Source organism: Sander lucioperca, chromosome 24 (genome assembly GCF_008315115.2).
Source record: "Sander lucioperca isolate FBNREF2018 chromosome 24, SLUC_FBN_1.2, whole genome shotgun sequence".
Classification (NCBI taxonomy): Eukaryota; Metazoa; Chordata; class Actinopteri; order Perciformes; family Percidae; genus Sander; species Sander lucioperca.
Window position 1 is genome coordinate 752,043 of NC_050196.1, and position 24,265 is coordinate 776,307.

Below are 24,265 nucleotides of genomic sequence, written 5' to 3' on the forward strand. Positions count from 1 at the left end.
TCCTTTGGCAACCGGTCGAGGCCGTTGGAGCACGAAGACTGAAACGCGACTTTGTTTTGGTGAGAGCAGTTAGGAACACACTCCAAAAAAAAGCCTACAGATAGGCTTTTTTAAAGAGGCAGTAAGCCTGTTTTTATGTTGTTGTTTTTTTTACTGTAGGCCATAACATGTCTGCAGGAGGTGGATAAGGTTGTTAGTCAGCGCCAATGACTCACTGATAACTCGCCAGCGGCTGAGATTTCTGGCTTACTTCGCAGCCTGCTTTTTCGGCATGAAAACTCCTATTGATTCCGGCAATGAAAGTCTAAAAATTGAAGCCTGTAAAGTGAACGGGGATTGGTAATATGTCACCTCCTTCCTGTCTAGTGAGCTTTGACATTTCTTGCGATAAATAAACAGATCGGTTCGGCTGCTTTCAGTATTCTGCTAAAATACAACAAACTGCTTGTTGAATTTAAAACAAATTAAATGAAATCATTTCCAACGTGATTTAATTGAACACTGAAAAGCCAGCACTAAAAAAAAAGAATGACAGCTACATTATAAAATGCAGTTTTCCACTGATGTTTTCTTTCAACGAACACAAGAAAATGTCTTTCGCGACGTGTTTGTATATAAAAACATATATTGTGCAGCCCTGGTATTTCCCTAATGCGCATCCACACACTTCTGTCTGAACACACATGTGCATATTAGCATTTCAACCCAGAGCACGGAGCAGGTGTACTGCTGGCCTCGCCTCTTTTCCTTTTCACTTCACACCGCCTATATGGCCAGCCAGAAGGGCCAAATTTCACAGTCCTGCACTGATATAGCCTCTCAGCTGGTGACGATCACACACACACACACACACACACACGCACACACCCACGCGCAAACACACGCACACACACACCGGCCTTCACTGTAAATAGGAATCTAGTCTCTCAGGCTGTCTGGATCTAATGGCTGCTATTTTCACGCGAGGCGGCGGAACAATACAAGGAAGCTCGCAGGAATAAACTGGATTATTATTAAGTAGATCCGACCAGGCAATCGGATTGGTCAAGAAGACATTTCGAACGTGCTCAAATCAGCATGACAGCACACCCCAGAGCCATTTGAGCACACCTGGCCGCATCACTTTAAAGTTACGTGAGAAAACGGACGCGTGAGATTGAATGTTAGAATTTTAGTGCCGTCTAGACATTTGGCCTTTAACCACATTTTAAGAAATGATCCACTTCCAGTATGAGCCACCCATTGAGACTGGTATCTCTCAGCTAAATACACTGCATGTATGCAGGATGTTTGTTTCCATGCGTCTCTCCTGTTTAGGACACTCGAAGAAACTAAACCTGGTTTAAAAAAAAAAAAAAAGGCTTAGAATAAACAGTTTGCTTTAACTGCAGTGTGTTTGGTTGGCTCGATGGTGTTTTAAGTGGGGGACCACAACATTCACATCATACAATGTCATTACAGTCCATCTGTCGTTCCCCCTCTAGCTCCCCTTTCATGTCTTCATCTGTCCTGTGAAAATAAAGGCCTAAAAATGCCCCAAAAAAATCTTAAATAATAATAGATCCATACTTGGCGTCTGTGTATCGATGCAGTATTGCCAAGGGAAAATATCGCGATACTATGCTGTATCGATTTATCCCCCCCACCCCTACACAACATGCATTATGTTAACAGAATAAGCCTTTAAGCAATTACAATTCCCTCCAATTCAACAGCAATAAAAAGTTGATTTCAACGTCGTCATGTTGAGTCGATTCTGAACCAACCAGCTGCTAGATCAGCTGAGAGGCAGGCGTTTCCCATCATGCCCCTGGGTCTGGCAGTCAGTGGAAAGCAACTGCGCTGCCTGCATCTCAAAACCTGCAGCCGCCTTGATCCCGTGAGGTTAGTGATGCCTACGTGTGCATGACGTCAGAGCGAGTCGGGCATGCGTTGTGGGGGCGGAGATCGCAGGCGGTCGATTCTGCGCCGGCCTGAGCAGCGCGAGAGACAAGATGCCCGACTTTCGGGCGGTTTTGGACCCCACTCACCGTTGAAGAAGCTCTTGACCTTCAGGTAGCCGACGCTGAGGCGGAGCACCGACAGCTTGTCCAGCCGAGCCCGGACCTCCTCGGTGAACGGCAGCAGGCTGGTGAGCTTGTCCAGCTCGCCGTTGAGCCGGTCGCGGTGGCGTTTGGACGGGTTGGACTTGGCGCCATCGGGGGGTGAGGGTTTGGGTCTGCCGATACAGGAAAGAAAAGACAACGTTAAAACGCGGGAACAAAGAAGGATCCAAGACCTATTGACATGAGGACGGGCATCAGGGTTTCTGCAGGTTTCACCAAGTCAAATTTAGGACTTTTTAAGGGCTTTTTTAAGACCATTATGAGTGAAATTCAAGACCTATATCTCGACATATAACATAATATACATCGTCTGAAATAATTCTCAAATTTCCTCATTCGCATTATAGGACTGGTGTCTATAATGTGAGTCTACAAAGTCTATAAAGTTTTACTCTGTTTCCCTAACAGGGTTCAACGTTAAGGTTTTTTTATTGCTAAGGCTATATGGTTAAATTTAAAGGATTTCTACTCAAATTCAGTGTTTTTGTTTTTGTTTTTGTTTTTTTGAAGAAAACGTCAGAAGTGGCAACTCCAAGTTATAAAAAAACTGTCAAACTTTGAGAAACAAACACACCAAAAAAGCGTAAAAAAAACCTTAAAAGAAATGTTAAAACCATCGGGAAATAAAGTGGAAAGAAAAGTACAAAAAATCATTCAACGAGCATTCTCCGACGGGGGCAAGAGAATGTCATTTATGATATGATGATGCCTGAACGAGGAAATGGGTTATGTTTACTTGCCCGACGTGGCGTTTTAGTTGCCCCGGGCCATCGGGCAACCCTTAATGTTGAACTCTGCCTTAAGAGTCCAAGCTTGAGCTCGGGATTAAGATTCAGAAAGGTAATGACGAGTATAACAAACAGGCTTGAGGCTAAATGTGTGTGTGTGTGTGTGTGTGTGTGTGTGTGTGTGTGTGTGTGTGTGTGTGTGTGTGTGTGTGTGTGTGAAGGAGTGCAACAGCAGCTGGGATGAAGCGAGATGACACACAGATGTGCCGCTGAAGACCGCACACGCTTCTATGTTCGTTACGGCACTTTTTAAAAGGGCTGCAACTAACCATCATCTTTAAAAGATCAGAGCAAAATCCAAAGTTATTCAATTCATAACACACACACACAGACATACGCTCACACACGCACAAACACACACATAGACACACTCACACACACACACACACACACACACGCGCACACACACACACACACAGGCCCACACACGCACACATGCACACATACAGGCATATGCAGACACACGCACACGCACGCACACACACACACACACACACACACACACACACACACACACAGTGCCAGTGTACAGTTTTAAGTGTGAATCAATTATCAGAGTGATTGCAGATTCCTTTCATGTTGATCCACTTGCAACTGAACGATACGGTACTCATCATTGATGTAGAATGTAATACAGTTAATACACTACATAAATAATAAATCATGACGTACATGAAGCGCATCTGGGCGGCAGACGAAAACAGGAGCAATGAGGAGACTGCAACCTTCCTCAATCAAATACACGAAATAAACATAAATCCTAACAGTCACATAACAGTAAAGGATGAAAACAACTATCCTGTAATATTTAGTGTGTGAGATGTGAGTTTCCACGCTCCGTTTGGAGCCTTAATCTTTGTTTTTTGTTTTTTGCCCCTTAGCAGCATTAAAAAGGTTTTGCTGAGTGGAAACCACCTCGTCTCTCTGGAGAGCAGAGCAACAAGCTAAATCTGCTCCATCCGCTGCTGCCATGGGAACCGGGTCAGCGGCGGCCTGTTTATTATCACCCCACCTGTTGTCTGTTCCGCCAGGACGCAGGATCTACTTTGAGCGTACACGTTGACAGAGTGAGAGGTGACGAAGAGCTCTCTTTCCTAAACGAGATTCAAAAGGGACACACTTATTTACACAAAAACATGAAACTGACGTACCGACAACAGCCTTCAAATGTTACACGCTGTTTACTTGTGTTAAATATACTATGTATGTAGGTTGTACATTTTATTCTACACTTGTATGTACATGTAGGCTACATTCTTTTCATTCCTCTTAAGTATTTTTTTTCAGTAGTTGTCTGGCATTTTTATATTTGCTTATTTTATTTTTTTTTAATCTTATTTATTATTTCTAGTATATTTCTTGTATTGTCCGTATGTGTGTGAGTATGTGTGTATGTCCTTGTAACTTCATTTCCAACATCATTTCATTGAACAAAATTAATATTGAATTGATCACAAACAGTTCCATTTTAAAGTGCAGTTTTCCGCTGATATTTTCTTTCAACTAACACAAAAAATCTCTGAGTGTATTCCGCGATATGTCGCAGTATTTCGCGGTGTGTTCATTGCGTCGGTTATACCGCGATGACGATAAATAAACGATATATAGTGCAGCCCTACTGCAATATCCACAATCTGCCTTAATACAGCAGCATGTGCTATTAAAAAAGAAACCGCTCCTGGGCGCCTGGGTAGCTCGCCTTGTGGAGCGCGCACCCATATAAGGAGGTTCACTCCTCGGCGCAGCGGCCGCGGGTTCAACTCCGACCTGCGGCCCATTGCTGCATGTCGTTCCGCCTCTCTGTCCCCCTTCATGTCTTCAGCTGTCCTATACAGATAAAGAAAATGTTCTTAAAAAATAGAATTAAACAAAGCGCTCCTGTGCGTTGCACTGGCTTGATAAGGAACCGTATTAAGAGTTACACCAACCCTGGCTGTTTGCCATCAGATGGAGCGCGGCAGCAGAAAGCGGGTGCTGTAACTGAACTCCGGTGACCGGCGCTGAACCCGGCTGGCGGCTTCTCTGCTGTAACTCAAACCAGACGTTCGTTGCACAGAGGGGCTTTTCTTTTTCCCAGAGAAGGTGTGAAGCTGTGGAGCCCCTCGTAACCCTAATGCCAGCTGAGAACGGGGTCAGTGTTCATGTGATTTAACTTCACTACCGAGACTTTAAACTTAGACACACGTTTGATTTTGTCGGAACGTCCAGACGGGAAAAAGACTGACTCGGACTGAGTTTTATGACTACATTACACCAAACGACTGCCCGACTCTAGCGAGACTCTCAGGATTACATTGTGATATTGGAACTCAGTCTGCGCCACCAAGCTCGGCATAAGATGTCGAAAAATATCAGTGATAAAAAGCTGCAAAGCCCTCACACTTTTAGCAACCTGCTGACATGTGACTCATGCATACATGTAAACAACAAAGCTGAAGTGATCGGCCTGGGTTAAACAACTGAAAATGAAAGAAAATCTCAAAGATTTCCATCCCCTCAAATGTGAAGATTTCCTGCGTACATGATTGAAGAAATTGAAACTACAATCTTATTATATTAAGAATCCAGTTTCGCCACATCTGGGGGATGATCTGTCTCTATTTTGCCTTTTTTCTGTCAAAAAATGAATCGATTAAACGACAAAGTAGACCTGCAGACCTGGTTTCAGTGTCTTGCTCGGGAGCACTTCGGGCAGAGCGTCTGGTTGTTGTGGGAATGGAACCTGTGAGCTTCCAGTTCCAGGTCGGTCGCACACAGAGCGGCTGCATGTTGGCTGGCTCTCAAGCTAAATCAGGTTCAGATGTTCCTGCTGATGACTCCCCTGGGGATTTTCAGGTCAGGTGAGGCCAAACCGAGACGCTGTCTGTCTGTGTGTGTGTGTGTGTGTGTGTGTGTGTGTGTGTGTGTGTGTGTGTGTGTGTGTGTGTGTGTGTGTGCGTGTGCCACAGTCCGATTTCATTTTTCAACATTTGATTTCAACAGAGAGGGCAATGCCACAATAAGAGCTACGGAACGGTACTTTACAGGGGTACTTTTCAACCATTTGCGGTGTTTCCCCTATAATACAACAGGAACCCCCGCCAGGCCAGATTTTTTTTTTTTATGCCAAAAATAACACCAAATATCGATTGTGTAACAGGAGTAACAGGCGAACCAGCTTTTTAAGTCATATAAGACATAGTCATGCTGATGTGAAGCGCTGCTCTTGTGTATTTTTTCAAAAAATAACTGGTATACTATGAATATTTAAATAAATTTGTTAAGTTGAGAACGGGAAACGCTGGCTTTGAGTTTCTCTGAGTGCAATTAAATGCACCATTAGTTTAGCGAGGCACAAATGAAGGCGACATGGAGTGCTGTCGGAGCCCGCATGCTTTACCGTCGTTGTTTGTTTACACAACTCACTCTCGGGGAAGGCAACATGTTGCCACACCGGTGGCTTCAGGGAAGCAGGAGGATTTTCCAGTTCTGTCGTTTCTCCGTCATCTCCGTCTCCGGCAGTGGCCACGGCGTCTGGAAAAATCCGGCTGCAGGCTGTATACCGGTGAGCTAACGTTACCCTGTGTCTTTAGCTGCGTGCTACCAGCTGGTAAGTGCAAGTAGACGGGGGTGGAGAGTAGAGCTGTCAATCTTTCTCTATAATACCATTCAAATTTATTTTGTTATTTTTTTAAATATTCAAATTATATTCTAATACTTGATGCTCAAATTCAGCCTGTTATTAATATGTACTACACTACTCAGGCTTACATTGTCAGTACTACTATAAGCATGTGGTTGTTGTTACACGTTCTGTCCACTAGAGGGACTTCCAACATCAGCCTGGCCTTGAAGGGGACCTACGTCACGACGCATTGCATTTCTGACACGCCGCTCTCTGTTTACATTCATTTTCCACCACGAGCACACAGCGACAAACACGACTCAACAGAGAACTCTGGAATGAAACATTATCTAACAAGTGTAGTGAAGCGGCTCTGTTGTAAAGGCTAACGGTGCTCGGTTAGCACAATGACATCATGTTAGAAAGCACAGCCGAAACGACTTGTCATAAACTAGGTAAAATGCTAACGGCATTAATAACTAAGCCAAACGGTGCTGCCACTACTATTTTAGTGATTTTTAGGCAACCTGTTTCTTGCAGATTGTCACGTTACTGAGAATACAGCTGTTAGAAGGTAATTATATGAAGTGGAAGCTAACTCTGACAGCTGTAGGGCAGCTAACATTAACTTTAGCTGTCTCCATGAAGCTCCCAGCTACGCTCCAAAACTGACGCAGTTAGGAAACAAGAACGAGCTAACTAATGATAACATAAGCATTTTTGGCTCGGTGGATGTCGAATTTAAAGTCATGTTAAAACTATTTCCCATCTTTCTTCCGATTTCCAGCCTGTCACTCCCCCTGTGCTAACGTTACTCGGTACGTAACGTTAGCTCACAATGCCTTGTGTTTCTCACTCTCGTAACTTAATGTTCATCAGATGTGACATGACAAAAGCATTTTGTGAGATTAGCTAACGGGCCAAAATGGCTCTAAAAATAACAGTAGAGTAGGCAGAACGACTCATGTCTAGACTGTAAGAGTAGCCGACTGCAAAACGTGTGAAATCTAGATAAAAATATAAAAAACGGTCTGGCGAAAAAAGGAATGCGAAGAACTGGCAGGACAGAGGCTGAGGTTTTTAATCAGCAACAATGTCACAGGTTAGGCTAAGTTCACACTTGCCGTCTTTTTTTGACGACGAGATAAAGTTGACTAGGGCGCTTTTGTAGTAAAAAAAAAAAAAAAAAGAGAGACAGGTGCTAACGTTAGATAAAACAAAGTGGTGGAGCGAGCTAGAGAAAGAACAGAGAGAGAGAGAGGTGCTAACGTTAGATAAAACAAAGTGAGTTCCCTGTACGGAGAGCACTCCCGGTCATATCATATAACTCGCTGTGCTCCGACTCCATTTTTTCTTGTTGTCATGGAAACGACAGGTCTGGCTACTCCGCTTGTCTTTGATCGGCTGTCAAAAAAGCGCTTGACGTAGTGCGTTTTTTTTTCAGAAAAGTTGAACTTTTGAAGACGCTCCGAGCTGCAGCAAGAAAGTCGGCCTTTTTTAAAAAAAAAAAAAATAAAACATGGTTTACTTCACAGGATTATAATGTGAACCAGACGCTGGCAGCTTCAGCTTCAGTCCAGGCTAAGTGAACATAGCCTGGACTGCACTCAAAAAATGCCTCTAAAAATAACAGGCCTGAACTGTACTGTGAAACATATCAATTCCAGACTAAACATAACAACCAGTGTGTTTAGAAAAATTGCCCAAGGTGGACTGGCATGGAGTTTCAAAGTAATATACAAACTGTAGTTACTTTCAAATGTATGAGTTCACATTTTGAATCACTCTGTTGTTGATGTCGATGACCATTTTTTTTCCCCCAGCTGCTAAAAGCATGAAGTCTCTGAGGGGAAAGGTTGTGAGCTGAATGCCCGACACTGTAAATGTATGTATGTGTAAAATGTGATGAGGCCCTCCTTCCCTTTCCCTCCTGTAAAGAAGACATCTGCTTCCAATAATACTCCAGAACATATCTAAAATCGAGGCTAGATAGCTATCGCCGCATTCCTGACGGCACAACTCCCTGCGAGAACAATGAACGACCATTGTTGATGCTTCTCGTTCTATCTACAAAATCTGCCCTGGAAGGTGTTGGACTTGAGAAAACACTCCCCTGCGATCACACAAAGGCACTTTGTCTCTGTAAAGGGCAACGGCACCTTTGCGAAACAAAAGAAACTAAATACAACGCAAGCGTTTGTTCCACTGCATCGAGTTATGACACAGGAAGAAAAAAAAAAAGGATCAGAAGTCCACCGATATCATGCTCAGAAAGTCAATATCAGAGCCGATATTTCAGGATTGAAGCTGCCGATAGCTGAGCGTTTGGGCCGATACATTTGATCCCCCCTCTCTCTCCCCACTTTCCTGCCTGCAACTGTCCTATCCATTAATGCCAAAATGCTCCAAAAAAATATTCTAAAAAAGAAAAGAAAATGGGGGCAAATGCTACTTTTCATTCAAGCCTTTGACATTTTAGTTTGGATGAAAATGAAATTAAAGTTCCATAAATAAGATGTCTGGGAAGTGAAAGCTGCAGAAGACTGATGTCCATCACATGTCAGTCACAAGCAAAACATCCGGTCAGCTGTACATCAGCATGACCTCTGGCCAAAACAGAACAAATCTGACATCTGACCGTTTTCTTTCCTGGTGAGTTTGATCTGGTCGCTCCACGTTCTGGCACTTGAATTCATCTACCGACGCTGAATATATACACAATCCCAAGTGCATGCCTGTTGCACATTTTACTGTCATTTATAAGAGACCACTGTGAAAAATGCTGAATCGTTTGATTCTTTTATGTATTTTCATGAAGTTCCTCAACTCTGCAGCACTTCAAAACCATAAATAAATCCATCTTTTGTTCCATACAAGGGACCAGTGTTGTAGTCAAGAACCCCCTTAACCAAGACCAGAGGGTATCGAGACCGAGACAAGACCGAGACTTTGAGGGGTAGAGAGAGAGACAAGACCGAGACTTTGAGGGGTAGAGAGAGAGACAAGACCGAGACTTTGAGGGGTAGAGAGAGAGACAAGACCGAGACTTTGAGGGGTAGAGAGAGAGACAAGACCGAGACTTTGAGGGGTAGAGAGAGAGACAAGACTGAGACTTTGAGGGGTAGAGACCGAGACAAGACCGAGACTTTGAGGGGTAGAGACCGAGCCAAGACCGAGACTTTGAGGGGTAGAGAGAGAGAGAAATCACCATGAATTGAAATGTTCTACTTTACAACTCAGTGTAAACGTGAAGGTAAACTGCCTCAGGGTAGACTGCTGTCACGCTGCCTCTAGACCTGTCTGTGGGTTAAACTGTCTCTCTCTCACTCTCTTACACACACACACACACACACACACACACACACACACAGACGGACACACTCACTCACTTACACACTCACCATTTCCCAAACAAAAAAAAAAGAAAGAAAGATAAACTGCCTGAGAGCAACTTTTCCTTAAAAAACCAAAGGCGAGCGAACAAGGCAATGTTATGTAAGCGTTTGCGTGACACAGAACTATGTTAATGTGTGTTGAGGGAGGAAAGAAACAACCCCCCCCCCCAAAAAAAAAAAAAAAAAACACCCAGCGAGACAGAAGGAAAGACAGGAAAAAAGTATGTTGGGGCAGTCGGAGAAGGAGGAGAAAAAACCCAACGAGTCTCAGATTACGCCATCCTCTCTCCCTCCCTCGTGGAAACATTGCGTGAGAGAGCTCTCGCTCCATGTCCTGATTATGATTAATGCAGGTAGTACCACACACACACCGAAACCGCGGTTCTGGCAGGGTTCTGACTGTGGTTCTCTGCTCTGTGGAGCAGTTAACACTCCCGCCTGGCTTGTTAAAGCTATAAAAAAAACACAAACTGGGGAAATGGGAGTGAGGGAGACGGCTCAGAGCAGCTCCTATGTTCTGAAGGGATTCTTTACAGCACCATGGAGGGTTGAGGAAAACCCACTTCAGCATGGTGAGATAGGTAGATAGATAGATGGATAGATGGATAGATGGATAGATGGATAGATGGATGGATGGATGGATGGATATAGGGATAGATGGATGGATGGATAGATGGATATCTACTACATTTCAGCATTTAGATAGTTCTGTCTATTCATGTATATTGTGCTACGATTGATCACTATCTAGTCCACACTTTGCACAAACTGTAAATTGACTCTCTACCTCATCTCAGCATTTATCATTCACATAGACTTTAGTCTTTTCATGTATGCTGTTATTACTGATCTACTTCACTACCTACAGTCATGTGAAAAAATTAGGACACCCATGCTAAAGTTGACTAAAAAGAGGAATGAAAAAATCATCTTTTGGAAATTGATCTTAATGCCTTAATTAAAAAAATGAGGAAAAATCCAATCTTTAAGGACACCAATTTTCTTTGTGAATGAAAAATGTATTGTAAATAAATAAATGTTCTTCCTTAAAATACAGGGAGCATAAGTCAGTACACCCCTATGTTAAATTCCCATAGAGGCAGGCAGATTTTTATTTTGAAAGGTTATTCAAATAAGTTATTTCATGGATCCAGGATACTATGCATCCTGATAAAGTTCCCTTGGCCTTTGGAATTAAAATAGCCCCACATCATCACATCCCCTTCACCATACCTAGAGATTGGCATGGTTTTATGTCGGTTAGCCTAATAGCTGGTTTGATTTGCATTGAGAGATGATTTTATGGAAAGTACGCCATGCCAATCTCTAGGTATGGTGAAGGGGATGTGATGATTATTTACTTACTATTACTATTTTAATTCCAAAGGCCAAGGGAACTTTATCAGGATGCATAGTATCCTGGATCCATGAAATAACTGGCCTTTCAAAATAAAAATCTGCCTGCCTCTATGGGAATTTAACATAGTGGTGTACTGACTTATGCTCCCTGTATTTTAAGGAAGAACATTTATTTATTTACGATACATTATTCATTCACAAAGAAAATTGGTGTCCTTAAAGATTGGATTTTTCCTCATTTTTTTAATTAAGGCATTAAGATCAATTTGCAAAATATGATTATTTTATTCCTCTTTTTAGTCAACTTTAGCATGGGTGTCCTAATTTTTTCACATGACTGTAGACAAATATTTGCACTAACTGTATATTGACTCTTCACTACATTCAGCATTTAGACAGACTGTCTATTTGTGTTTACTGTGTTATTTCTGATCCACATCACTAACTAGATGACAACTTGCACTAAAAAAATGAACAAGAATTAACTTTAGATAGCCCTTGTTCTTACTGTATATGATTTAACCGGAGTTAGGAGGAAACAGTGTTGAGATTAATAATAACATGTCACTTTCTGTATGGATCATAGCACAATATTACAGGTATTTTATCTACTGAACCCTTAACATTTAGAAAAAAAAGAAAATAAAATGATTTCATTGACAAACCACATTATGGCTACACTTTTTTTGGTCATTTGTTTAAAATCTACCGAGCAATTTGTTGCATTTTAGCAAAATACTGAAAGCAGCAGAAAGGCAGAACTGAGTAGGCTACATTGTGATATCTGTTTATTTATCACAAGTTATATCATTATCGCGATATTCAACTATGGGCATATCGCATATTTTCCTCATATCGTGCAGCCTATTTTCATCTGTATCATCTTTACTTTTAGTCTAAGTTGTTTAATATGTAAGTCGTTTTTTTGTAAGGGTGCAACTAAAAAAATTCCTAGGTCGCACTGGTGCACCTAACGTCCTCGCATCCGCTGCCTCTCCACGAACGAACCTACCCACAATATAGCATGATATATGAAATACAAATCTTAAGAAAATTGTATAGGCCTAAAATATTATTAAAAAAATCATAAATACAAATTTAAGTAAGCCTTGATCACATTAAAAGTATTGACCTGGCAAGCTATAGTGACATTATAAAGCATTATCATTTTTCTTTGTTTATTAGGAATCTATGCCGCCACAAAGAAAGCGTTTGCTGCGCTTGGGGATCAGTGTGGAGACTGGCTTGAAAAAACAGTTGCTCTGGGGGGCTGATGGTGCTGCAGTTAATCTTGGTAGCAAAGGGGGAGTTATATATATTTTCTTATAAAGAGGTATCTATATGTAAATTAATTGAGATGTATCTTTACAGATTGAAATTGGCCATGTTGGCGGTCCAGAAGGACAATGCAATGATCCGTCAAGTGTATGATATGCTACATTTGGTGTGGAGAGACCTATCATTTTAGTCCCAAATCAATGAGGGAGCTGAAGGCCATTGGAGAGGACCTGGGAGTGGATGTGTTAGTCCCTGGTGGGGTTAAAGGAACACGATGGCTTCCACATGTCTCCAGGGCCCTGGAGACCTTCCTCAGACCCAGACAGAATGGCCATCAAGGCCAGTTCACTGCAGTCCACTGTCATATGGACCATTTGGCAGGGTCCCTCTGCCAGTGCAGATGTTGCAGGCCGAGCCACAAAGGTCAGTGGATTTCCACAGGGAATTCATTAAATTAGTGCCACTTTAACTTAATAACTTCAGTTATTTTCCCCCGCAGAATTTAGTTTATCCATGTTGTATCTGAATAGTTGCTGTGGTTGTATGATACAGGTCAAGAAATCAATAGAAGATGGCACTTCTGTGGCTTTTTGTCACTTTCTGGCTGATGTTTTTGCTGGAATAACCAAGTTTAGTCTCCTACTTCAGAAAAATGAGACCATCCTACCTCAGGTAAGGGAGATGAATGGGATATCATTTCAACTTATATTTGTTATTAGCTTGAGCTGTATTTGTAAAAGTGCTTGATATGTCTGAACAGGCAGTTTGTGCTCTTGGAAATCTGCTGGTGACCACAGAGGTGATGGCTGCAAGACCTAAGCCTGGCAGCAGACTGTCCCAGTTCCTGGCAGACCTTAAGCTGCAGAAGAGGCAGCAGGATGAGCAGGTTCACGGTGAAATGCCAATCTACAAATTCCAGGTACATTCATGGTTTTGTTTTCGATATAGGAAATACTCTAAAAAACCAAATATGTATAATATCAAACTCACAATGTGTGTTTATGCTTTATGTCACACACAGACCGTTACACTCAAAGGGAAGTGTCTAAGCTGGCAGAAGATGGTACTGCTAACACTAAACTTCAAAGAGCAATGGAGGCAACAATCAAATCCACTGTCAAACATTTGAAAGCAAGATTCTGTAGCCTCCTAGGCAAGTGTACTCTGTCTTATGAACACATTGACAAATCAGAAATCCTGTTACTCATTTATTAAGATTTGTCTTTATCCTTCCAATAGGAGAGGATGATGCCAAATCTGCCACAACCAAGGCTGTCAAATGCTTCAACAGCTTCAATTATGACAGCTGGCCTGAAGACCGAGAGGAGTCGGTGGACCGTGGTGCTGATGACCTTGCATTCCTCTTGGATCACTTCTCCCCTGTCCTCACAAGGTAGCATGGTGGACAAACACACAGCATGTGTGCTGGTAGCAATCCTGTTAATTTAAACACTGATTGGCTGTTTAATCCATGTCAGTACCAGAAATGGTGTCGACACTGAGCTGCAAAAGAAGAGTTTGTGGGCCTGAGGCTGTTAATCGCTAGGATGTTCAGGGACAAGACCTACCTCAGCCTTTGGGAGCTGGTGTTAACCAGAGAGCCATACTGTTCAGAGTACAAGGTTTTACTGGGTTCTTTTTTTAATGATATCAATGTCAATGTCAACTTTGATATATAAGACGGCTTTGACAGCTTGTACATCCCAAGGTTTAATGTGTTGTGTATGTTTTTCAGAACATACTGCACCTTGTCCACATTCTGCTGGTCCTTAGGCGCACCGGTGCAACCAAGGCAAAAAGTTAGTCTGGAGCCCTGTAAATGATCTCATAATGTTATGTAGTCATTTGTTTTCCCCTTCGTTTGACTAGTTTATAACCGAACCCATTATTACTAAACCCAGCCATTACGCACAGCGCCATCACATCCTGCGCCCCACACACACACACACACACAAGTAAATTCCCAACCTGTGGGAAACACTGACACTGATTGAAGTGCTCTTGGATACACAGCGTGTTGCTAGTGTGTGACATGCAGGCTCTGCATGCACAGCCAACCACCAGTCACAATCAATGTCGATCAATGATCGAACAACCAAAGCAGGCCCCGCTAGTCGACCACAAATTCAGAGGAAGCAACATGCATGCATCATTAATATCATTCACTTTAGCCTGGATTGACAGTATTATATGAATACAGTGGTGTCATGTGAGTCAACCAGCGTGTTTAACTACCTAATGTCCCCTCTCCAAAATCTCTTCAGAAGAGCAGTCACAGCGCTGTGTTCAACAAAGAATGGTTGACATTAGAAAAGTTCCTTTTTCATTTTTATTTTCTACGTAGATGCGCTCCCCTACAAAATCCCGGCAGTAGTCGAGAGAATGGTTTGTTATTTTCAAATAGAGCTATTTATGTCATCTTGTAAAAATATTTTTTGCAATATTGTAATGTCAGTTTTTTCCAATATCGTGCAGGCCTAGTATAAAGGGCCCTCCAGGGGTTCTCGAGGGGGAATCCAGGAGAAAAAGAAGATGCACGTCGAAGTATACATTCACTGTGATCAGAAATAGACTCATAAGAAGGTGTTACAACGTCGTTACTGATGCAGGGATTTGACCGTGTCCACTGTTTTCGCCTAATCAAATTCAGTGATGATGTGTCTGTGTGTGTGTGTGTGTGTGTGTGTGTGTGTTTCTGATTTTATTTACATAAATCATTTTCTCTACACTTTTTTAGACACTTTTCTGTTTTCTTCTACACTTTTGACGTTTTTTAAAATGTTTTTTTTTACGCTTGTCTTTAAGTTTGAATTTTTATCGATGCCTTTTGACATTTTTGTTTTTGTTGTTTTTTCATCGCTTTTTACAACACTTTTTTCTGTTTTTTTCTACACTTTTGACGTTTATTTTCTTTGTTGTTTTTTTTTTAAGTTTGACATTTTTTTCAATGTTTTTTTCAAACTTTGTTTGGAGTTTTATTAAAAAAAAATATATATATATATATATATATATATATATATATATATATATATTTGTATAGGGGCCAGTAAAATTTACTTTGGGAAAGTAGAATTTTTTTTCACTTGCACAAGTAAAAAAAAAAAAAAAAAAAACCTTCCCGTTGAACCCTGTATGCTATAATTAGATTAAAATGATACTGGAGCTACAGTTTCCTTTATTTTCCATGCTGGGTAGACCTGCACTGTTGTTGGACTTCAGCACTCCACATTATCTCGGTGGAGCTGGCCAACATTGCATAAACCAAAGCAGGGAAAATAGACTTTATGGCTTTCATGGATTCAGAACAATGTTGCTACTATTGCAAACACGGAGTACAACTTATAACTACACTCATATTAGCATGTAACACAGGCTGTGTGTGTGCATACTGACTGACTCTCTGGAGATGTTTGCACAGCTGTAACCACCTAAAGAAGAACCGTGTCTGGTGTATATAATGTGTATGAATGCTTTAGGAATAAAGTAACACATAGTTCTAAACAGATTTGACTGCAATAATAGCATCACAACGTCAGTAATGCATGGTGTTTGTAGGGACATATGCTACGTTAATAATAAATAAATTAACAACTGAAGCACAAGCAACGTGTGTGTAATTGTAGTATTGTATTACAAACAGACAGTAACGTTACACCAGACTCCCTCAGAGTACCTTAAGGAATATCAAGAGTAGCCTATTATATAGATATAAGGTCAGAAAGTACAATACAGCCATTGTATACACGCGTCTTATGTAGCCCAGGCACACTATGCGGTATTATAGGAACACTTTCAGGGATTTATGTATGTTTATGATTGTTTTACTTACATTTTCTGAACCGGCTTCTTCCGTTTCTTCGCAGCGTAAAGCGTCGTGTTCGACAGCATGGTGAATTCAAACAAAATGGGGTTAAAAAAGAAAAGAAAAGTGGTTATATCCTGGTTATTTATGTACACGTTAGCAGCTCCCAAATCTGTGGACCACTACTTCTTGAAAAAAAAATACAAAATAAAAAGTATAAAAAAATATGAGACGGTAAAATCCCCTTAACGTTAGCTAGCTAGTAGTCCTCGGTTGGTTTGCGTCTGACGTTAACGTCTCTGAGCGGAAGAAAATGTACTTTTTCTGTACATTAGTTGGTTCAAACGCCCGCAAGACGTCGGCTAACTGTAACAACTCTTCATAATCCAGACGTTTGAGTATTTCCACACCGATACAACGCAAATACCGTGACTTTTAGACGTCAAAAAAAAGTCCTCGGAGGATTTTCATGTACGTCCTCCGCCTGTGCGTTACCCCTGTTGTGATTTGACAGGACTGCTGCCTGCTGCTGCTGCTGCTGCTGCCTTGTAGCAGCCGCGCGTTCCCGTCGCGGTGTACCCAAACTGTAAACGCGAGGGCAGAAATATTTAAGGTGGACCGAATGTGGGCCAACTGAAACTGACACGGCAGACGAAGGAATGACTAGAAAGCAGCATTCCAACCGGGGAGACCTTAAGGAGGTTGTGTTCATTGTCATTCTATCAAATTACGGCATTTAAATTAAATAGTTGTTTATTTATTTTGTTGGAATACAAAAAAAAGTGATTTATATTTTTTACAATATTTAAAATAATAATGATGAGACATACTGTAGTAGTAATACTTTTAATTTAACTTACAAATATTGTAATAAAATCAGTACAGTTTTGCAGTAGTTCAAGAAGATATGGTGTGTGTGTGTGTGTGTGTGTGTGTGTGTGTGTGTGTGTGTGTGTGTGTGTGTGTGTGTGTTATCAATAGCTATTATGAAAACTCAAATCTCCCCCCTCTCATTCCCCCTGCTCTGGCGTTCCCCCCTCTCATTCCCCCTGCTCTGGTGTTTCCTCCTCTCATTCCCCCTGCTCTGGTCCCCTCGGGGGATCCAGGCCCTGAACTGGGACTCAAAGTCCAACACATTCTCACTCTCCCTTATTCGCGTAAAATACGGACGCCTATACGTGCTTTTGGCGTTTGTTATTGATGCTAAAAGTCTCCTTTAGCGTTGAGAACTCTTGACGTCACTTTTAGACGCTCTGGGTCGGGATGTACTGACTGACACGCGGCATGTATTTCTATTTTAGTTTGGCTTTCAATTACTTCGTAAACAGTGGCAGTAATGCTAATGTGAAAGAGACGTTACATTTAGCATATATCGTCACAGGTAACAAGCTAACCATTGCAAAGTGTTGTGCTAATGCTGGGAACAGGCACATTGTGTCTTAATAGTTGTATCCACATGATGTGACAGACTGAGGTTAATATTTCACCAGGTTGTGTTTAAATAGCAATACGGAAAGTATCAGTTCTCTCATGTTTGCACCATGGTTGGTGGTGATGATGGCGCAGTGGATATGACACATGCCTTTGGTGTGGGAGATCTGGGTTAGATTCCCACTGTGATACATCAACCAGTGTGTTCTTGAGCAAGACACTTAACCCCTAGTTGCTCCAGAGGCGTGCAACCTCTGATATATAGCAACTTTAAGTCGCTTTGGATTAAAGCGTCAGCTAAATGACATGTAATGGAATGTGTATTAACTTTCAACACAGATGTTTCCCTCACACTTTGAACACTGACAAATGTAATGCATGATGAGGTTGGGCTTTACAGCCAGTTAGTAACACAGACTTACATGTATTCTTTGGTGCAGATACCAAAATGTTGAAAAATACAGTTATGAAATTGAGTTCTTAATTTGTGTTTTCTTCAGATTTGTATTGCAGTAGACCCCATAAAGTTATCCTACAACTGATTTTGATACTGTACTGTATGGATGGTAGCTACAGGACATGCTTTGAATTCATAAGATTTAAAAATACAGTGTTAGGGACAGATCAGATGGCCAGAGACTTGAGACTTGACTTGGACTCAAAAGACTTGAGACTCAACTTGGACTTTAAAAAATGACTTGTGAACATCTCTGTTGTAACCACAACCCCCCAGATTACGCCTAAGACTTTAGTACAGTAATTGAATTATTTTAGAGGACACACTACTGTTTATACAGTAAAGCCGGTGATCATTTTCCCAGGACAAATACACATCATTTTGTCACTCTAGCATGGGTGCTTTTCTCCAGGTGAAGGTTTTCGTTCCCCCCTGTTGCTTCACTCTACCTGTTCTGGCACCAGTGTGTATATATTACACCATGAAGCAGCAGCCAAGGTGCACGTACTGTACATATTTATCCAATGTTTCGGGCCAGTTGACAGTCAGTCACCGAGGTGTCCTCCTACGCTCTTGTCAGTGTGAGGTGACGCAAGTGGTGTAGTCTACGTGACACGCAGGTGTACGCAGTATACCCACTAAGAAAGCTCCAGGATTTTCATATACCCACTTAAAAATGCTCAGTGACACGCGACGACATAGTTTCCATTATATTTTTGACATATTTAGAATTGTCATCTGTGTTGTTTTGTTTTTTAAATCTTTGCATAGTCTAAATAAATGTATTTCCACAGTAAATTGGTGCATAAAAGTGTATCAGAATGCAGGAAATGAAGTCTTTGACGCTCAAAATCTGGCCCATATATGTATATATATATATATATATATATATGAATTTGAAGGATCCCTGTATTGTTCATTGTATTCGATGCAGCCTGTGTCAGCGTGATGTATCACTGTGTGTTTTTTGTTCTCGGTGAAGGAACTTGCTCCAGCACGCGCAGGAACCGAAATTCACACAAACATTCAACATCTGCGCGTTATGAAAAGTATAAACTGGAGAAAAAAAAAAAAATCCTCCCATCGGTGACGAATTCTCGTCGTGGCGGTTCAGGTTGTGTAACGCTCTGCATGACTTCCAAAACCATGGTTGTAAATATGAACTGTCACGCATTGGAGAATTCTTCTGGATGGAAATAATGATGAGAAGCTGTTTTTTTTTTTTTTTTTGAAGTTCAAAACCAAGAGGTTCAGAGCTGCTTTGTGCTGCAGTGACAGCATGAAGACATTTCATTTTCATTGTTTTACACAAAGAACTAACAACAAAAGCAGAAATTGACAGCTTTTGTATAACATGAGAAAAAGTAAGTATAGAGGAGAGACGTAGAGAAACAACATAAATAAGTAATATAGGATGAAGAAGTAGCTTAAGGTCTAAAAGAAAGGTTAAGATAAGTGCTAAAGTCCTGCATAGTAATGTAATATAAGAACAAAAGTATCCAATTATATGCATGCAAACATCCAAAAGGGATAAAAAAATAAATAAGTGCTGAGTTAAAAAGGCCAGTAAAAAGTCATGCAAACACATCTATCTGGCAGTAGAATAAATAGGGGGGGAAAGGGTGGTCCTTTTGTGGGGGCTGAGTTTTGGCTAATTTATCAATGGGGATACGGGGGTGGTTTTGAGGCAACAATTGAGGAGAAGGGGTGTACATATGGGGAAGTTATATATTGTTTAATCCTGTGGGTATGGTGGTCTTGAGGAGGTGGATCCAAAAACTAAAAGTTGCACGGTCGACGGGAAGACAACACGAGGGGTTTCTCTGTGTTTTAAGCCCCCAACGTCTCCTTCCAGGCAGCGCTGCCTGGAAGGCACTAGGATTAGGCAATGGTTATGGTTATGGTTATGGTTATGGTTAGGGTTAGGGTTAAGGTTAGGGTTAAGGTTAGGGTAAGGTGCCTTGATGTCAACGGTCGCAGCGCTGCCTGGAAGGAGATGTTGGGGGCTTAAAACACCATTGAACACACAAAGGTTAAGGTATTTGCATATAACCGATCCCCGTGTGTTTCATATCAAAATGTTCAGAACAATCTCAGCTGTCCGTATAGTGACCCTCCCCCTCCCTCAAAATCTGTCTCAGAGCGATGTGTGAAGAGATAATTTGGCGCTAAAGCTGAAACACTGACGTTCGCTTTTTGAAATTCCCTCAAATCTCTTTCTCAGATTTGGTGTTGAGATGAACATGAGTCCTAAAAAAAAAACAAAAAAAAAAACACCTGCTTCCACACGCATACAAACTTGGAGAAAAAAAACCATCCATGCTGTTCTGAGTGAGATACGGTTTCTGAATGTGTCCTGCCTTCAGTCTCCGGGTGAGCTGTTCAAAATCTGCACGGCTTTCTACGTCACTAGCCTTAAACGAGGTGGCTAACCGTGCTAGCTCGTTCTGAATGGCAAAACACTGCTACAACACACACTAGTTCACCATCATCTACAAAAGAACTCCTTCCATGTCCCTGTTCTGCAGGTATTCCACACAAAGTTGGAAGTGCGCCCTCGTTTAGAAGAAGTCCCCCGGCTAATCCTGCCTTGCACAGGCCGAAGTTGGAGAAACAGCTAGCTAGCTGATGTAATCCTTACCTAGCTACTGAGCATGTGCGACTGACAACAAAGATGTTACAGCAGTGAGAGGTCTCACTCTGTAGCTAAAACAGAGACCTGAACACACAGGGTGAAAAGAGGAGCTGCAGCAATGTGCAGTACAACAAAAAAGATGGTGTTTTTTGAAAATTAAACCATGTAAACCTATTCTGGTACAACCTCAAAATACAATTATGAACCTGAAAATGAGCATAATATGGCCACTTTAACATAAATAAAGACCTTTTCACCATAAGTTGTTGCATAAAAAATCACCAGAATGCAAGAAATTAACTGTTTTAAGTTTTACATTTCAGGGGCACAACCCCTAGAAACCACGGCTATAATATGTCATTATTTTTAACAAACATTTGTGCCTGCTTTTGCATATAAACCAGTTCCTAAAAGGGGGAACTGTTGGCCTCTGTGTTGCCATAACACACATAGTGTTTAACGCTAAAACACCGCAAGTTACAAGTCAACAGCTATCTGTGATTTATGCCGCCCTCTGGCCTTGTTAAAATGCAACCTTTGTTTAAAATACACCCCTGTTTTAACACCGCTTGGCTCGGACCGGCGGCGTCTGGCAGCCGCGCTCGCTCACTTTTTGCTTTTACGAGACGCTGTTTTTTTAAAGGAGCCGCGGCTTTTTCTGTGTCTGCAGCTCGGCTCTTTTGCTTTCTTTAAGTATGTATGATTGTGAGAAAGATGACAGGTTGATCGGTGCCTCGAAAAGCTCAAATTGAACAGCTTTGTGATCTCCGGGGCGCTAATGGAGCCGAGCAGTTGTTGCTCTCAATTGAGACGTTCCACAAAATGATTTATAGCTGGCAATTAAAACAAATGATAGTGCTTATAACTGAAATATGACATCATGATTACGAAATCAGTAGTTTTTTTTTTAGTTTTTTTCTCTGATCTGAACTTGCAGAAGTTTTTTCAACCTCTATTTTCCTATGTTTTTGTGTCTAAGTGACTGATCGGAACAACAATCTTTGACATTGCTCCAGTATTGAGAGAGATCGCTGCAATGTAAGTTAATAGGGCAATTGTGCATCTTCAATTTACGTTCACAAAAGTGCTTGTTTTGCCGCTGACAGGCTCAGATTACTATTCTAAGTGTCTGACAACATTATGGAAAGGATTTCTAAGGAGGTCGACCTTTCTGTTAAAGTATAAGATCCTTTTTTTAAACATAAAAGCATCCGCGAAATTGCGTTTGCTTATCCCCACCAGACTCCATGTAAATAATTTTAGCATCGTAAAATACACTTCATTCAAAGTATACAGACACAAAATAAAACTATGAAAAGCCGTTTTGGGTCGTCTTTCCACTTTTCCAACCATCACAACTCTAGTTTTGGTTGAAATAAATACATAGTTTACTGATTTACATGTGAAAATATGTTGGCTCTACACTTGCTAAAAGTGTTTTTTAAATGGAGTCTGGTGGGTTCAGCTATAGTGATCTCAGAGCTGTTTCTGGATAAACAAAGAGGATTTTACTCTTTAAAAAAAGCTCTATCTCTGTAGGGATCATTTCCATAATATTGTCAGACACTCCGAATAATGATCTGAGTCTGTCAGGGGCAAAAACAGAACTTTTAGTGGACGAAAATTGAAAGTGCGCAGTTGCCCCAATTAACTTACACTGCAGCTTGTTTTCGCTGACTGCCGACTGCAGCGATCTCGCTCAATACTGGACCAACGTCAAAGATTGTTGTTCCCATCAGTCACTTAGACACAAAAACATAGGAAAATAGAGTCCAGGTCCAGGTTGAGAAAAAAACCAAAATTACCCTTTCAAGGACAGAGAACAGAGGAGGCTAGGAAGCCAACAGCCGTTGTTCCTCAACATTAGTCATCACTAAACTCCAGCGGTTTGTATATTTGGCAGCACCTAAACAGGCTGAAGAGCTGTGGTATGTTGGTTATTTTCCACTGTGCCACCGCAGGCTGCTGCAGCGTTTTATTGCGACATGCAGAGGTGGCATTTACACAGCAGTAAACGCACTCCCAAAATTCTGACTACAACTTGTTAACTTTCTGGTCCCCCATTTGTCAGCTCTCGGCTACACAATGCTGCATGAATGCATGCATCATCTATACATGCCTTCTTCATTAAAGGGTAAATACCATTTTTTTGTTCAACTTGGACACTATTTTCTTATGTTTTTGTGTGTAAGTGACTGACTGGAACAACAATCTCTGACATTGGTCCAGTATTTAGCGTGGACGCTGTAACCGGCAGCCACAGGCCAGGCTGCAATGTAACCCTTTTGGGCAAATGTGCATCGTCAATTTAGTCCACGTAAAGTACTTTATTTGCCACTAAAAAGCTCAGATTATTATTCTAAGTGTGTGACAACATTATAGAAGGCTATTCCACTTATATGGAGCATAATATTTGAATGCAGTTTTGCCTAATTCTGTCCTAACAAATGGAATATTTAGGACTCATTAGTGCGAGTGCCATAGTGATACGATTTAAAATTCAGCAGGCTTTTATTTCTATGGTTGGACCCTTCTTAGAGCCAAGGAAGTCCAGCCTACATTTAGATAAATGATATAAATGATGATAAATGTACCGAATCCAACACCAGATAGAAATCTAATCAATATTTGTCATGGATATTAATGCAATGTGCTTTATTGAATTTCACTGCAATGAGTTGTAAATGTAACCAAATTAAGCCCCGGTTCAACGGCTAATTGTGCTTCAGATGATGCCCCCCAAAAATCCAAAAAAACAAAAATCCAGCACACTGATGATCACTTTGACTAACTTTATTAACAACCTACAACGCATACAAATTCATAGAATCTTTCCATTTGAAAAGACTTTTCTTGTGTGCGAGATCTTAAATGCGGTATGATAACGCAAAAGCGGTTCAACTTGCAGACGAAACTGTGTCTTCAGTATCTCAGCATTTGACCTTTTCTATTCTGTTTTCTGTTCTCCTTTTCTGGTTTCAATAAGCTCGCACATAACGCTCGCTTCCTGCTGCTCTTACCCCAAAGCAGAGGAGGTCAAAGGTCAACAAAGCATAGCCGAGGAGAGCAAAGAGCAACAGAAACGCCGCAATTGAAATCCAAGTGAATAATCCCGTTGTATTTATAATTATTGGACACTTAACTCCTCATATATGTTGACTGCGAAGCCAGACCGACGTCAGCAGCTTATGTTTCCATCCACTTGTCAATCAAATTATCTGAAATTTGCTATAAACATACATGTGAATAAAGCCGGTGAACGTGTGTTTAGATCCAACGGCTTTAAAGTGAATAAAAAACTAATGTAAAGTAATGTTGTCACGTGCTGTTTTGCGATCAAATTGGTACATGGAATAGATTTGAGCCATTTTAAGGTGTTTTCATTCATTTTTTTTGTGCACTGAATCACAC

The 24,265-nt window shown here is 41.3% G+C and overlaps 1 protein-coding gene across 1 annotated transcript in view; it reads right to left on the reverse strand.

Moving 5' to 3' along the window:
* ahr2 (aryl hydrocarbon receptor 2) overlaps nt 1-16,858 on the reverse strand; it is an 83,671-nt gene extending 66,813 nt beyond the window's left edge. Inside the window, exons 1-2 of the mRNA XM_031304757.2 lie at nt 16,359-16,858; nt 2,031-2,218 (exon numbers count right to left, since the gene is read on the reverse strand). Of these exons, the coding sequence (XP_031160617.1) occupies nt 2,031-2,218; nt 16,359-16,417 (247 nt within the window). The 5' untranslated portion in view covers nt 16,418-16,858. The remainder of the gene's footprint in view (nt 1-2,030; nt 2,219-16,358) is intronic.
* Between the last annotated feature and the right edge of the window lie 7,407 nt (nt 16,859-24,265).